We start from the raw sequence: 13903 nt of genomic DNA on the forward strand, positions 1-13903 counted from the left end.
GTTTGTAAAAACACGCAATACACACCTATTAACCCCTTGACGCCGATGTCACAAACAGAACTGGGCTTTTTTCCATGGGGCCGCATATTTGCATACCTGTCTTTCTGCTGGGAGTGCGCCTCACAGCGGGCTCCCAGCACAAAGACCGTGGTGTCACTAAAAGCGATCGGGACACGGGACTCCCGATTCCGCGTCACATGATTGCTGTGCATGAAAAAAACTAAATGGGCACTATTGTTTCTGGGCTGTACTACGAGTACAAACAATAAATAACATACACTTATATGGTATCACTGCGATCGCCAAGAACTGGAAAATTTATTTTGGGTTGTTCTTTGGTGGTAGGTTATGGTAGTAACAAGAAACACACCAATATATTTTTTACTATTTTGGGCCATTTTTTCTTTGATAATTAAAAAAAAAATCATGAGATATCCATTACCATTTACCACCAAATTAAAGCCCAATTTGTCCTGAAAAAAAGCGTGGTATAATCCACCTGGATGTACAAAGTAGTTGTGATGATATGTACGGTTTTACTAACACATGTCAAAGTTGCAAAATTGTGCTTAGGAGTTAAGATTTGTTTTACCCTTAGGCGTGAAGGGGTTAAAGCTGGTATGTCAACACAGCAACAAGTGATGTCAGAGATGATACTGTTCTCTATTGGCTAATACAAAATTGCCAGAAGCGCAAATGCTGCAACAAAATGTATGACCACACGTGCGAAAAAATGCGATGCTCAGCTGTAAATGCAATGCAGCTGAAAAAGTTTAAAAATTAATTTCAAATTGACAGTGCTATAATAAAATAAATAATATTAAAACATTATAAAACACAAATCAATGTAATTATCAGACATGGAAAATTTTTTTTTTAATTATAGTTGCATCAATGTATTTAATGCCATGAGCAGAGAACGGTTAGGCAGGATCCATACATATATTTATATATTTACAACATAACAGATACATTTATTTACAGCAACTAGGCAAACAAAAACACCCGCAATACATTTATTCAGCAAAATGTTCTCAACACTACAAGGAGTTGTTAGGTCACATTGGGCTTTGTGTATGAAGAGTTCTTGGCTCATGTAACAACCATATTCTGTCATTTTCATGGTGCAGATTTGAAAATGCATCAAGGGATCCAGTGGCTATGGGGAAGTAAAACGTGGTTCCTTTTTATCATTTTACATCCATCCAGCCAATTATGATGGCAGATAGTCATACTCTGAAACTACATTGTACTTTACATGTGTTGACTTTCTCAGATGGCTTCTCTTCTTGAACAAAGTACATAACAAGAAGACAAATGTTCACTTGTTCTTGCAGCCAGGCAACTAGTAAATATAGGAAAATGCAGGCTCCATGTTTCTCTTATGACTATTTCTTTTAAAAGGACCCTTCACACGGTCATTCCAATCAGGTCCACCTGTCAAGTTTTTCAGGTGGACCTAATTAGGACCTCCATGCAGCCCTATGGACAGGCAGATGTAAACTGACTTGTGTCCATTTACACCTGCCTCTCTCCGGGTTTGTCCAGGTCCAGAAAAAATTGACTGCATTCTTTTCCTTTTTTCCGGACCGAAACATGACAGAACAGGTATCCTGAACAGACAGCGGAGTCCATTTACATCTGGCTGCCCATAGAGCTGTCACAGGTTCGATAGGCGTAAATTAAATAGGCACGGATGTCAAAACTGAAATCTGCCCTGTTCAGCCCCAATTCAGCAGGGGATCTCCTGCTGATCAGGGCAGTCTCATCTGGAAGGGTACATGCACACTGGATGTTAAAAGCTACTTCTCCTGACGTTTGTTTCTACCAGCAAAAAAACACCTGACACTGGTAAATGTGTGTACCGCGTTTACACGCGTCAGGCGCTTGGGTGTTTATTCATTTCATCGGCTGGAATAAATAATGTATTCTGGTTTATACATATAATAATGTATTCTGGCTATTGACATTAAAAAACACCCAAGTGCTAAACAAGCCTAACGTTTACACACATTTTTTCTGCGTTTTGACGTTTTCTGTCAAAAGATTCCTCTCCTGAATGGGATTCTTCTGCGTTCAGGAGACGAGCGTTTTACTGCCTCTAAAATTTGCTGCTTCTAACCTCTGGTAAAAACCTATGGGATTGATTTACTAAAATTGCAAAATCTGGTGCAGCTGTGCATGGTAGCCAATCAGTTTCTAACTTCAGCTCATTCAATTAAGCTTTGACAATAAAGCCTGGAAGCTGATTGGTTTCTATGCAGAGCAGAGAGATTTGCACTCCCCAGCTCTATTAAATCAACCCGTGTGCATGGCCACATAGGCTTTTCTTGAGTTGACCTCGGGGGCTTTGGCAAAAAAAAAGGCCAAAAGCTCCTAAATGTGAATTTAGGAGCAGCAGTGTTCATGAGGCCTAAGGGGAGCAATATTCTCATTGACACCACCACATTATTGTCCTGTGAGCTGTACATAGAGTACTTATTAGCAGTGGTTTCCCTGAGACCTAAAAGTTCTTTCATGGTTTCCTTCATGTTAAAAAGGCTGCTCTAGCGTGTACCAGTCTCACTGTATGTGTCAATGGATGCAGAAGCAGGGTTTGGGAGCAAGCCCACACAAGTGCCCCCATGAGATACTGCTTCCTATTGGGGGCACTAGCCAAAGAGGAGGAGCCAAGCACACCAGCAGGGGACCGGAGAAGTGGAAGTTCAGGGCCTTCTATTAAGCAGGTAATGCAGGCCATAGACGGGTCGAAAATTGGCCGATTTTTGCACCGTTAGTGGGTTAATTGGTTGGGCGTTTTTTGGGGTTTTGGCACTTTTTTTTTATCGGTAAAGTTGGAAAAAAATCGGCTGATTTTGCCGATCGGCTGATATTCCCGGTAATGATGGGCAAATCGGCCGATCGTTTTACCGATAAAAAATCTGCGCATGACCTGCAAGAAGAAGAAGGAAAAGAATAAGAATTCCAGTCCGCTATTATATTTGACATGAAAAAGTCTTGCGGTTGCAACAATGTATCTATTTGTATCCGAATAAAAACATCTGTATCTGAAATGGATACATTGTTGCAACCACAAGACTTTTTAAGGTCAAATATAATAGCGGAGCTCTCTGCAAGGGACAGAAGTTGTTAAAGGCCAGCCGTAGACGGGACAAAAATCGGCCAATTTTTTTTTTTTTTTTTTACCATTGGTGGTAACGTCGGCCTATTGAACGACCGATTTTTTGTTGTTTTTTTTTTTTTTTTAAACAGACGGTTTTCGACCCGTCTATGGCCTGCATAAGTATAGCCATGTTTGTTTTTCTTTTAATTTTTCATGTGCAACCACTTTAATTATACCAACTAAATAATAAACCAGTAATAAAGGGAAAAGTCAGGTAGGTGGCCAGGAAAAAATGACTTCCTGAAACCTCAACAGTAAACAACCCTAGATAGACTGAGATTGTCCCAACTCGTTCAGCTGCTACCTCTAGTCTGAGCAGCTAATAGAATGTTTGTCCATTCAAACTGACTAAAGCCAGTGCACACATGTTAGCTTATATTTTCTTTCCGTTCTTTTTTTTGAACATCACTATACATGTTAATTCTATTTTGATACATTATTTATTTATACATTTTCTATGTACACCAATTTACAAATATACATGATGCTCAGCCACCACCCCAGTTTGAAATATCACCTGTCTTGTCTCCAACATTACTCTGAATCTTAAATTCTATCTGAAGCCTTTTTATTTTAGTTTTGGATAGCGTAGGGGACAGTTAAAACACATTTTTTTTGTCTCATTGAGGAGGTTCTTTATTTTTGGCTTTCTGTCTTGAGACACAAGTTTCCCCATTAAAAGATTTCCCTTGTATTCCGCTTCCAGTGTGTACTGGTAACATTTGTCATCTGGAAGTAGAGAAGGTGGCTTTGCCAGCAGGGACAAAAACAAAAAAAATCTACAGAGGTTTTTACTCTTCCCTGCTCTATCCAAAAGAAAACACTTTAGGTATTCTTTGGAACTGCTTTACAAAAACTGGGGCAAAGGTGGGACAGTGACCTATTGCAATAAATATGATGCCTTGTTTCCATTGGAAGAGGAAGTTTAATTCGCTACTAGAGGTGACTCCACTTTTGCTTAGCACAGACCTTACAATAAAATGTACAGTCCACTCAAATTGCACAGGCCCCGTCCCCTTCATAAATTACCTACCTACTAAATTGTACTTGTAAACAATAAAGTTCGATTTATTCTTGACCTTACCCGTGTCTTCTGTAATGTGTCACTGTCCTTCTGTTAGGATTCCTGGGGATTGTAGAGCAGGCCAAATCTTATGTGAGACCATTGGAAGAGTGACTTTTCACAAGACTTCGGCTGCTCTGTGGTCCCCATGGTCTAGGTGGAAGGAGTGTGATGTCATCCTCCTCTAGGTGCCATGAGTGGAAGATGGGAGTGAGGTAAGTATCAACCCTCACTTTGTACTTTACCTGTAAATTGTACAGTTTAACTCCCTGGTGCCCAACCTATGGCCCAGGTCCTGTATGTGGTTCTTTGGCACATTTTGTGCAGTGCTCGGGGGCCCCTTCAGCCACAAATCTGTGTTTCTCTATTGCCCTGTTATAGCAGTGATTTTTTAGAAGTCTTGTGTAATTTTTAGGACTATCTCCAACAACTCCTATAGCTTGTTCACAGTCTCTGACCATCTCTTGTATCATGTCTGCAGTCTCTGACCATCTCTTGTATGGTATCTGCAGTCTCCGAACAACTCTCCATGCTCGCAGTCTCTGACCATCTCCTGTATCATATCTGCAGTCTCTAACCATCTCCTGTATTATATCCATAGTCCCTGACCATTTTCTGTATTATATCTATAGTCTCTGACCATCTCTTGTATCATGTCTGCAGTCTCCAACCATCTCCTGTATTATATCCATAGTCTCTGACCATTTCCTGTATTATAGCCACAGTCTCTGACCATCTCATGTATCATATTTGCAGTCTCTAACCATCTCCTGTATTATATCCATAGTCTCTGACCATTTCCTGTATTATATCCATAGTCTCTGACCATCTCTTGTATCATGTCTGCAGTCTCTGACCATTTCTTGTATCATGCCCATAGTCTTTGTGTGTCTGCTGTGCTGCACTTTGATGATTTCAGGGACCGCTCTTGATGCCCCCCATATCCAAAAAGTTAACCATCACTGCACTAAATAGTAGCTGATTTGTGAAATGGGAGGGGGCCAGGAAGGTGTAAGTGGACCTTGCATTTTAAGGTTTTATTTCTGACCTTTCTCCCTAAAGTTTAATTTAGCACATTATCACTCCACCTCCTTTATTCCCGTATGAATAGAAGTGTTAAAAACCCTGTCCAGGCCTTTTCAGGTACTTCACGCACTTCCAGTGATGGAGATCAGTTAGGAAGGGCACCTTTGTCAGCTTTCCTAGTGACGGTTGTCATAAGTACAGGGAGGAAAGGGAAATCTCTCCTTTATATCAATAAAAACCTGACAGAAGTTCCAAACCTTCTATGTTCTATTAAAAAGCCAATATCAGTGGTAGCAAACTTTACTTGAAATATGACTGCTGAATAAAATAGGCCGATCCTTAAGGCTTGAGATCCAAAGATCTGCAAATTTCACATGATCCACGAGTCAATCTGCAATTAACATTTCATTTTTTTAAGATTCCTCCTTACAAGGTATCATCAGGCATATAATATATTATCCCCATGCAAAAAAACCCTTCCCTTGGAAAGGGGACAATTTTTTGAAATCTGAAGCTGAACTGAAGTGCATGCAGCTTGTGTTAGCACAATGTGGACCTCTAGCAATAGATATACTAGAAGCCTAAGGAGCAAGGCTGGTATCCTTCTAAAGCAGAGTTTTTAAGGTTCTTATAATAAACAAACAAAAGGCAATTCAGCAGATTCAAACCCATTCAACTGAACCACGGGAGCAGATCAGGTGTAATGCCATGTGACCAGATTTTAAATGATTTCTCCATTATGTTCAGGTGGCTATGATCATTCAGAACAACAGCGTTCAGTACTTTCTTGGAGGCACAAGTGACTTCACCGGTGTTGGAGTCCCATTCCCTGAAGACACAGTGGTCTCCAAACCCTCCTGCTTATGGGAGGACTTCTCTGATTTGCTGGTACTTCTTTCTAAGACCGGGAGAATGCCAAATCTCCCTCTAGTTTCTCCATCCTCATTAACAAGACAGAAGAAGCAGACAAGCTTGAGAATGGCTCTTCTAATGTCTCTGCTGGTTAATGTGTAGATGATAGGGTTTAAGAGAGAGTTTATCATAGCCAAGCCAAGGAAGTAATCAGCCTTGAAGAGGATTGGGCAAGAGTTGACCTCACACGAGACATCAAACAGTAGCAATATGAAGAGTGGAAGCCAGCATCCAATGAAGGTACCCACCACAATAGTAACCGTCTTTAACAGAGCCATGTACTTTTGGGACTTCCTCAGTGCTCCCTTGCGAAGTGTGCCCAGTCTCTGACTGTTGTGTTTGACAATCCTGTATATGCGGAGATAGAGGACCACAATGGAGATTAGAATGGCCAGAAAGACACTAATGCACACCAATATATAATCCTTAGAATACAAGGGCAAGATGGTGGAGCAGGCTGGGAGGTTGTTGATGCAGTTCCATCCCAATATTGGCAAAATACCCAACAGTATAGAGAGCAGCCAACTCACCCCAATCAACAAGGCCATTCGTCCCTTCTTGTCTCCACTATAGAGCTTCATACGGACCATAGTGATATGACGCTCAATAGCAATGGCCAGTAGGCTAAATATAGAGGCAGTCAATGTGACAAAGACACCCCCTTCCCTAATAAACCACATGGCAGGGGTAAGGCGGAGCGTGTTTGCCCCTGACAACACAATGTTGACCATGTAAGCAATGCCAGCCAGGAGGTCTGATAGAGTCAGATTGCCAAGGAGGTAGAACATAGGAGCATGAAATTTCTTGTTGCGCCAGATGGCCAAAAGCACAATAAGGTTCTCCAAGACAATAAGCACACATACCACCAGAAAAAACACAGATTCAGCTTTCAGTCCACCTTTGTATCGACTAGTGCTGAGCTTCCCGGTATAGTTGTAATGAAGTGCTATAACACTGTTGCTTTGGTATTCCCTATACAGTCGACTCAAGTGATATTGATGCGTTACTCCATCCATTTTGTAATTTTTCCAAGCTTCTGGAAAACTTGTAACTGAGGTCAAGTGTCAGCCGTGGAAAAGATCATATCCAGAAATAGCAGGATACTTGGACACATATGGGGCACATTTAAATTTAGGGTGTTACGAGTTTGGTGGCTTTCTTTTTACAACCATTCAGCAAATCAAAGCATTGGTATTCGAGTCTTGAATCTCCAATTCCATCTTTATCCTGAAGGTGTCAGTGTTGCCCCATCAATCCAATAGTTCTTCAAAGAATGGTTTGTAACCTGTAAATTAAAACAAAATGTTAGTTTATTATTATTATTAATATTATTATTTTTTTTTTATTACTTCCTCATTAAAGGAAGCATGCACATTTTATTTCCACATACTGTTTGTGAAATGTTGCAAACAAGAACAAAGTTGTAAACTGAGTTGCACAACCTGCTTCCTCTGAAATTTATACAGAAATTGAATAGCTATGCAAATAACATCGTAAACAAGAACCGTTTATTGAGCAACTTTGTCAACTTTTCACCTCCAAAATGAAGAGTGAGTTGGTATGCAATGTTCTTTTTTTGTAATATTTGATTGGAACGTTTTTTTTTTTAAAAAGAATGTTTAGATTAACCTCTTGCCCTCCAGAGGATTTACCCCCCTTCCTGACCAGGCCATTTTTTGTGTTACAGCACTGTGTTACTTTAATTGTTATGCAACGCTGCACGCAAATGATTTTTACGTCCTTTTTTTTTCCGTGAATTGAGCTTTCTTTCGTTGGTATTTGATCACCTGTGTGGTTTTAATTTTTTTGCACTATAAAAAGAGAGACCCACAATTTTGAGAAAAAAAACAATATTTTTTGACTTTTTGCTATTAAACATGGTCAATAAAAAAAAATAAAAAAATCAAATTTCGGCATAAATTTAGGGCAAAATGTATTCTGCTACGTCTCGCTAAAAAATAAATATCCCAATACGTGTAAATTAATTGGTTTATGTGAAAGTTATAGTGTTTACAAATGGTGGTATAGATACTGAGTTTTTTTTTTTACTTTTTACTACTAATGACGGCGATCAGGAACTTATAGCGGGACTGCGGCAGGCATTCTGACACTGGGGGGAACTGACTTGGTGTCACTGACATCCCCAGTTATACAAATACAGTGATCAGTGCTAAAAAAAAGTACTGACACTGTACTAATGGCACTGGGCAGGAAGGGTTAACATGAGGGGCAATCAAAGGGTTAACTGTCCAGGTGCTTCACTGTAAGCACACTGCTTTGCATGGCTGTGCACTGCACAGCCATGCGAAGCAGTGTGCACGATCTGACAGGGAGAACTGTTTTGTTTACAAACAGTTCTCCTCCTCGTTGGAGATGTTCGGCAATCACCGGGTGATGGCGAGTAATCACCGGCTGGGACCCAGTGATTGACTGACAGCTGCAGCCACGAATGGCAGTGTGGGTACGGCGCGCACGCACCCCCTACCTGGAAATGCAAAATCTTGTATATACCGTATTTTTCGCCGTATAAGACACACCTGACCATAAGACGCACCTAGGTTTTAGAGGCAGAAAACAGGAAAAAAAAATCTGAACTAATGGACTGCAGACACAGTACAGGAGATGACCAGAGACTGCGGACAGCACAGGGATGACCAGAGACTGCGGACAGCACAGGGATGACCAAAGACTGCGGACAGCACAGGGATGACCAAAGACTGCGGACAGCACAGGGATGACCAGAGACTGCGGACAGCACAGGGATGACCAAAGACTGCGGACAGCACAGGGATGACCAAAGACTGCGGACAGCACAGGGATGACCAAAGACTGCGGACAGCACAGGGATGACCAGAGACTGCGGACAGTACAGATGACTGCTGACCTTTGGGGAAGTGGGGAGCGGGTACCTGAATTTGACAGGTACCCGCTCTTACTTCCGCAGAGTTTTTGTTTGATCTTACCTGTTCCTCGATCCAGCTGCGCGTTGTCTTCCCGGCTTCTGTAGTGGCGATCGGCATGACAGCCGGGTGCCCAGTGCGCATGAGCGAGAAGCACTTGCGCTTTGTGATTGGTCCGGCGGCTTCTGGGATCTGTCATGTGTCCCAGGTACCGCCTTACCATTCACAAAGTGCACCGCTTCTCGCGCATGCGCACTGGGCACCCGGCTGTCATGCTGAGCGCCCACACTACAGAAGCCGGGAAGACAGCATGCCACTGGATAGAGGAACAGGTAAGGTCCCGCTGCAGAGCTGAGCGGCCGGCCCGGTATTCTGACACGGCCGCGGTGGAAATACCGGACCGGCCACTCCATATTCGCCTTATAAGACGCACTGACATTTCCCCCCCAGTTTTGGGGAAGAAAAAGTGCGTCTTATACGGCGAAAAATATGGTATACGTGATTTTGTGCACCTGGCCCACCCTGTAGCAGTGTTTCTGCTATAGGGCGGACGGGAAGCGGTTAACTTAAGCATATAACTAGTTGCACAGAATTAATGCATATAAGAGCGCGGTTTTACCTGCTAAAGTATTTTTGTTATACTTCTGCCCATTTAGGTTTGAGATTTGCAAAGCCCCACCACATAGCACATCTAAGTGAAGGACACCAGTTTCCCTGGTACAGTTATTAACTGCAGAAAGGGATACAGTGTTGTCATTGCCTCACCCCTAGCCTTCTGATTGGATAGTGAAGGAGCAGCAACAGAATGATGAGGTCATCTCTTATTCACTCTGCTGTTTCCTCTATCAGCACGCCTAACTAGATCCCAAATCCACCAATCTGAGAACTGCTGTGTGGGGGACTGCAAAAGACTAATAGAAAGTCTATTTAGAAAAATACATTTAAGGTGTCACTAAACCCACAGCATAAAAAAAACTATAAATAAATGCTGTATTACATGCTGTTCATACTCATGCATTCACTAAAGGATTAGTTTTCTGTATTCTGCAAAAAACCTGGTTGATCCTGCTGTTCTCTATCTCCATCTTCAGTTCATGTCCCCAGTGCAGTTGGGGATTTTGCAGAGAAGTGTTGGCAGCTACTGCACATGCTCAGTTTTCAGTGAGTTTCTATGCTGAGCATTTCCTCCCTATCACATCTGAGCAGCCCATGTGACTATAGAGTCACACATGTGGGCGTGTACACAGTGGTAAATGACAGCCCACTCCCTCCCTCCTTCTCCATGCCCGCTAACCAGAGGGGGTGGGATATCACATCTTGATTGATGGAGGCTTCACCTCCCCATTAATCTAAGACACAGGCTGAAGGGGGTATGACACAGCCTCTGAGTGGCAGAAATCCGCCCACACCATGTTATTGCCAACAAATTATAAAGATTTGATTTCAAATATATGTGTATGACAATTTAAAACAATTTATTGATATTTGTTATTTTTACTCTGTATCCCCATAGGCTGTTTTTTTTCTTTTGAACATGTGACCAGCAGCATAGGACTAGAAGCTGCTCCTGCCACTGTTTCCGTGCAGACAGGCTGAGAAAGAGAGCTGAGTCATGTGACAGCTGTATATTGATTAGAAAAAGATACTTAGATTTTTTTTAAATTAAAATAATTACAGTGCCATCATCCACATACGGAAAGAGCAGGGATAATGTAAATTAAACAGTATGTGTTTCGTATCACTTTTATGAATTGTTAATAGTTACCTAGTGGTATTAATTGGTTAAACAGGAAATGCAGAAAGGATAAGTGAGCGCTAAAATGATGCCAAATATATTAGCAGCTGTACACCAAAAAGGTACCAATAAACCTTCCAAGACACATATAAAAAGAGGGGGTGCAGCGCTAGTAAAATCAACAATGTCTGTTTTGCTTGTTTTCTTTTCTTATCCCTTTTTTTTTTTTTCCTTAAACATACTGTTTGTATATTTTTGAAAATCAATAAAAATCAAAAAAAAAAAAAAAATCAACAATGTCACAATAAATATAGATATAAATATAAAGTGACAAGGTGCAAATACATGAGCTACTGGATGGTGGCCAAAGGTGCTAGAAGGTGTTAACTCAGTCAAAAGTTCACAAAGAAGAAGTGTTGATAAGATCTCAAATGATCTCAAGATATCCAGTGATACAGATCGTGGATCCGGTGATAAATGATAATGAGATTGCGCACTCACCAGATACGCAAATCAAATGCGCATAGATAGTAGTAGGCCACTGGTCTTCAGGATATCCTCACAATATGTCTGGTCAGATCTGGTCAGATTGTCTCTCACTCCCTGGCGGTGCTATCACTCATGGGGGTCACCACACAATGGATACAGCCTGCTCATATGGGGGTCTCCTCACAAAGGATGCAGCTGGTTCTGCAGATGTGATAGGCTCCCAGGAGAACTACTTATCTCAACACATACTGCTGTCTCTGCTTCTACTCTCTGTATTTCTCTGAAACAGTCTGCACTATGCAGCCGAGTCTCAGGCGGGGGGAGGGGAAGTATTCGGTGCGATGAGCGCCCTCCCCTCTACACTGCTCAGTCAGACTCGGCAGCCGGACTGTGAACCATGCAGCTACAGCACAGGGGGAGGAGGAAAGGGGCGGGGATAGAGTTACAGAGAGGAAAGGGGTGGGGATAGAGCTACAGAGGGAGGAGGAAGGGGGCGGGGATGGAGTTCCAGAGGATGGGGGAAAGCCCTGGAGAAGTCCTGGAGATGGGCATGGGAGGAGGAGACCAGGGAACTGGAGAGTAGGAAGTCTTGTGAGGAGTGGAGAGTGCGTTTTGGGTGGTAGATGGATATCAGGTCGGTGATGTAGTTTGGGGCATGAAGTTGTACTGTGATGCATGTGCATTTTCAGTAAATTTCCCCTAAACCTCCTGGGATCCGTGATGTGGAATCCTAGGAGCATGCACACAACTGTGAGGGTACATCCTTCTCTGGAAATGAAGAACCCTTACTTATGGTATTAAAACAGTTAAAATAAATTAATATTATGGAAAACGTGTTAAGAGGGTGAAGGTCTCCACAAGCGTAGGACTAGGTCTGACTCTCCTGCCCTTTTGCTTCTTGCACTAAAACCATCCTGAGCAGTTTCATATTTTGCATACTAATCTCATACAATCACCATAAAAGTGAATAAAAGAGTTGACAAAATGTGCCAGGTGTGTGTAGCTCTGATCTCTCATTTTATATGGAAATACTTCTCAAGAAAAAGCTTCTTGAGAAACCACTGGCTATATACCAAGGGCAGAATTTCAAAACCCTCCATGCTTTGTCATCTGTCACTGAAATAAAAACAGCTTCCAGAGTTTGCAGATGCATGGTCCACCAGGTAAAGAATGAAGAGGTAGATATTCAAGCTGCAGAGGATCTTGTGACTGCTGCAGCCCGTGAGCCCACCCAGTCATGCCCAGTCCCATTGCCTGATTTACCTGTAGGTGTCCATCAGCAGCCAGAATGGTTGGGACAGAGAATAGTAGAAGTAAGTTGTGAGGAGATGACAGGTATAAAGAGAGGAGAAGGACAGAGACAGGAAAGACGACGCATTGTAGACTAATCATTATTACATACAGTCATCTGTACTGGTTTCAGAGGCTTGTCCTGTCATGTCGGTGTTCTCCCAAACCTGCCTCATTACAGAAAGGATATTTTCTTCTCTTAACCTATTCACAGGCAATGACTAATGGTTTTTAACCTCCTCGGCGGTATGATTCTTTCCGATTTTTGCTGCTGAAAGCGGTGCCATTTTTTTGCATGGAAATATGTCGTTTTTTATTGTAGGCTGTAATTTTTAGGAATAACTCACTGAAATCTGTCCGAACAAGAGTCTATTAAACATCCCGGGTATGATAAAATTTGAAACACGAAATCATAAATTATAATTTAATAAATAATCATAAAAAATAATAATATAATAATAATAAATTTAATTCAATAATATAATCAAACCAAAAACACTGAAATGTGAAATACAGAGGCAAATTCGCACACCGCTGAGCAAAGTCGCAAAATCGTTTTCAGTGTCTGATAACGAATTTCCCCCACGAATCATTATCACTCAATTCTGCAAGTGGTTCTGATTTACTATCGCTGTTATAAAACCGCTTTTGACGTAAAGGGATCCTTTTTGGACGCCATGGACTTTTCTAAGTTTCCAGGCAGAAAGAACATTCAAAATGCAGGCAGGGCACAGGACAAAGCAGTAGGGACAAAATATATGTGAAATGCATTGAAACAGCAATGACAGCAAAAATGAAATTTTTTAAAAATTTCAAATTTCCCGCTGGTTCCGGCGCCCATACGTCCCGACGTCACAGGGACCGGAACACGGAAGCCGGATCCGAAGGACAAGGTAAGTGCTGCATGGACCCCCTGAGCAACGCCGCATGGTAAGCCCAAGTGTAGCTTGGGGTTACCGCTCTTGGTATAGAAATTTTACCCCGAGCTACACTCGGGATTACCGCTAAGGAGGTTAAAGCATTGTTGATTTGTAAGGAATGTCTTATTTTATCTTCAGATGTTAAAACATAACTAGGACAATCCTTATCAAAATAAGGATTGTTCTAATTTGTTTTTTTACAGCTGAAGAAAGACATGCCAAAAATATAAATTAAAGCGGTTATATAATTATAAAAAAATAATGATCTTTCCACCCCATCTCCCCAGATATATTTCTTTTGATTTTTTATTAACTATCTCTTTTTTAGATGTCTTTTGGCCTGTCACTTGGTCCGTATGGTCCTCTTGGTGGCTTTCTCCAACAATGGTAGATCTTCAGTGATGA

The 13903-nt window shown here is 41.7% G+C and overlaps 1 protein-coding gene across 1 annotated transcript in view; it reads right to left on the reverse strand.

Annotated features, from left to right (window-relative positions):
• Nucleotides 1-851: 851 nt before the first annotated feature.
• LOC149435448 (sphingosine 1-phosphate receptor 1-like) overlaps nucleotides 852-13903 on the reverse strand; it is a 61957-nt gene continuing 48905 nt past the window's right edge. The window contains exon 2 of the mRNA XM_089662631.1: nucleotides 852-7449. Coding sequence (XP_089518757.1) covers nucleotides 6029-7180 — 1152 coding nt within the window. The 5' untranslated portion in view covers nucleotides 7181-7449 and the 3' untranslated portion in view covers nucleotides 852-6028. The remainder of the gene's footprint in view (nucleotides 7450-13903) is intronic.

Source organism: Staurois parvus, unplaced genomic scaffold (genome assembly GCF_062004578.1).
Source record: "Staurois parvus isolate SC_StPar_1 unplaced genomic scaffold, SC_StPar_1.0 ptg001506l, whole genome shotgun sequence".
Taxonomy (NCBI): Eukaryota; Metazoa; Chordata; class Amphibia; order Anura; family Ranidae; genus Staurois; species Staurois parvus.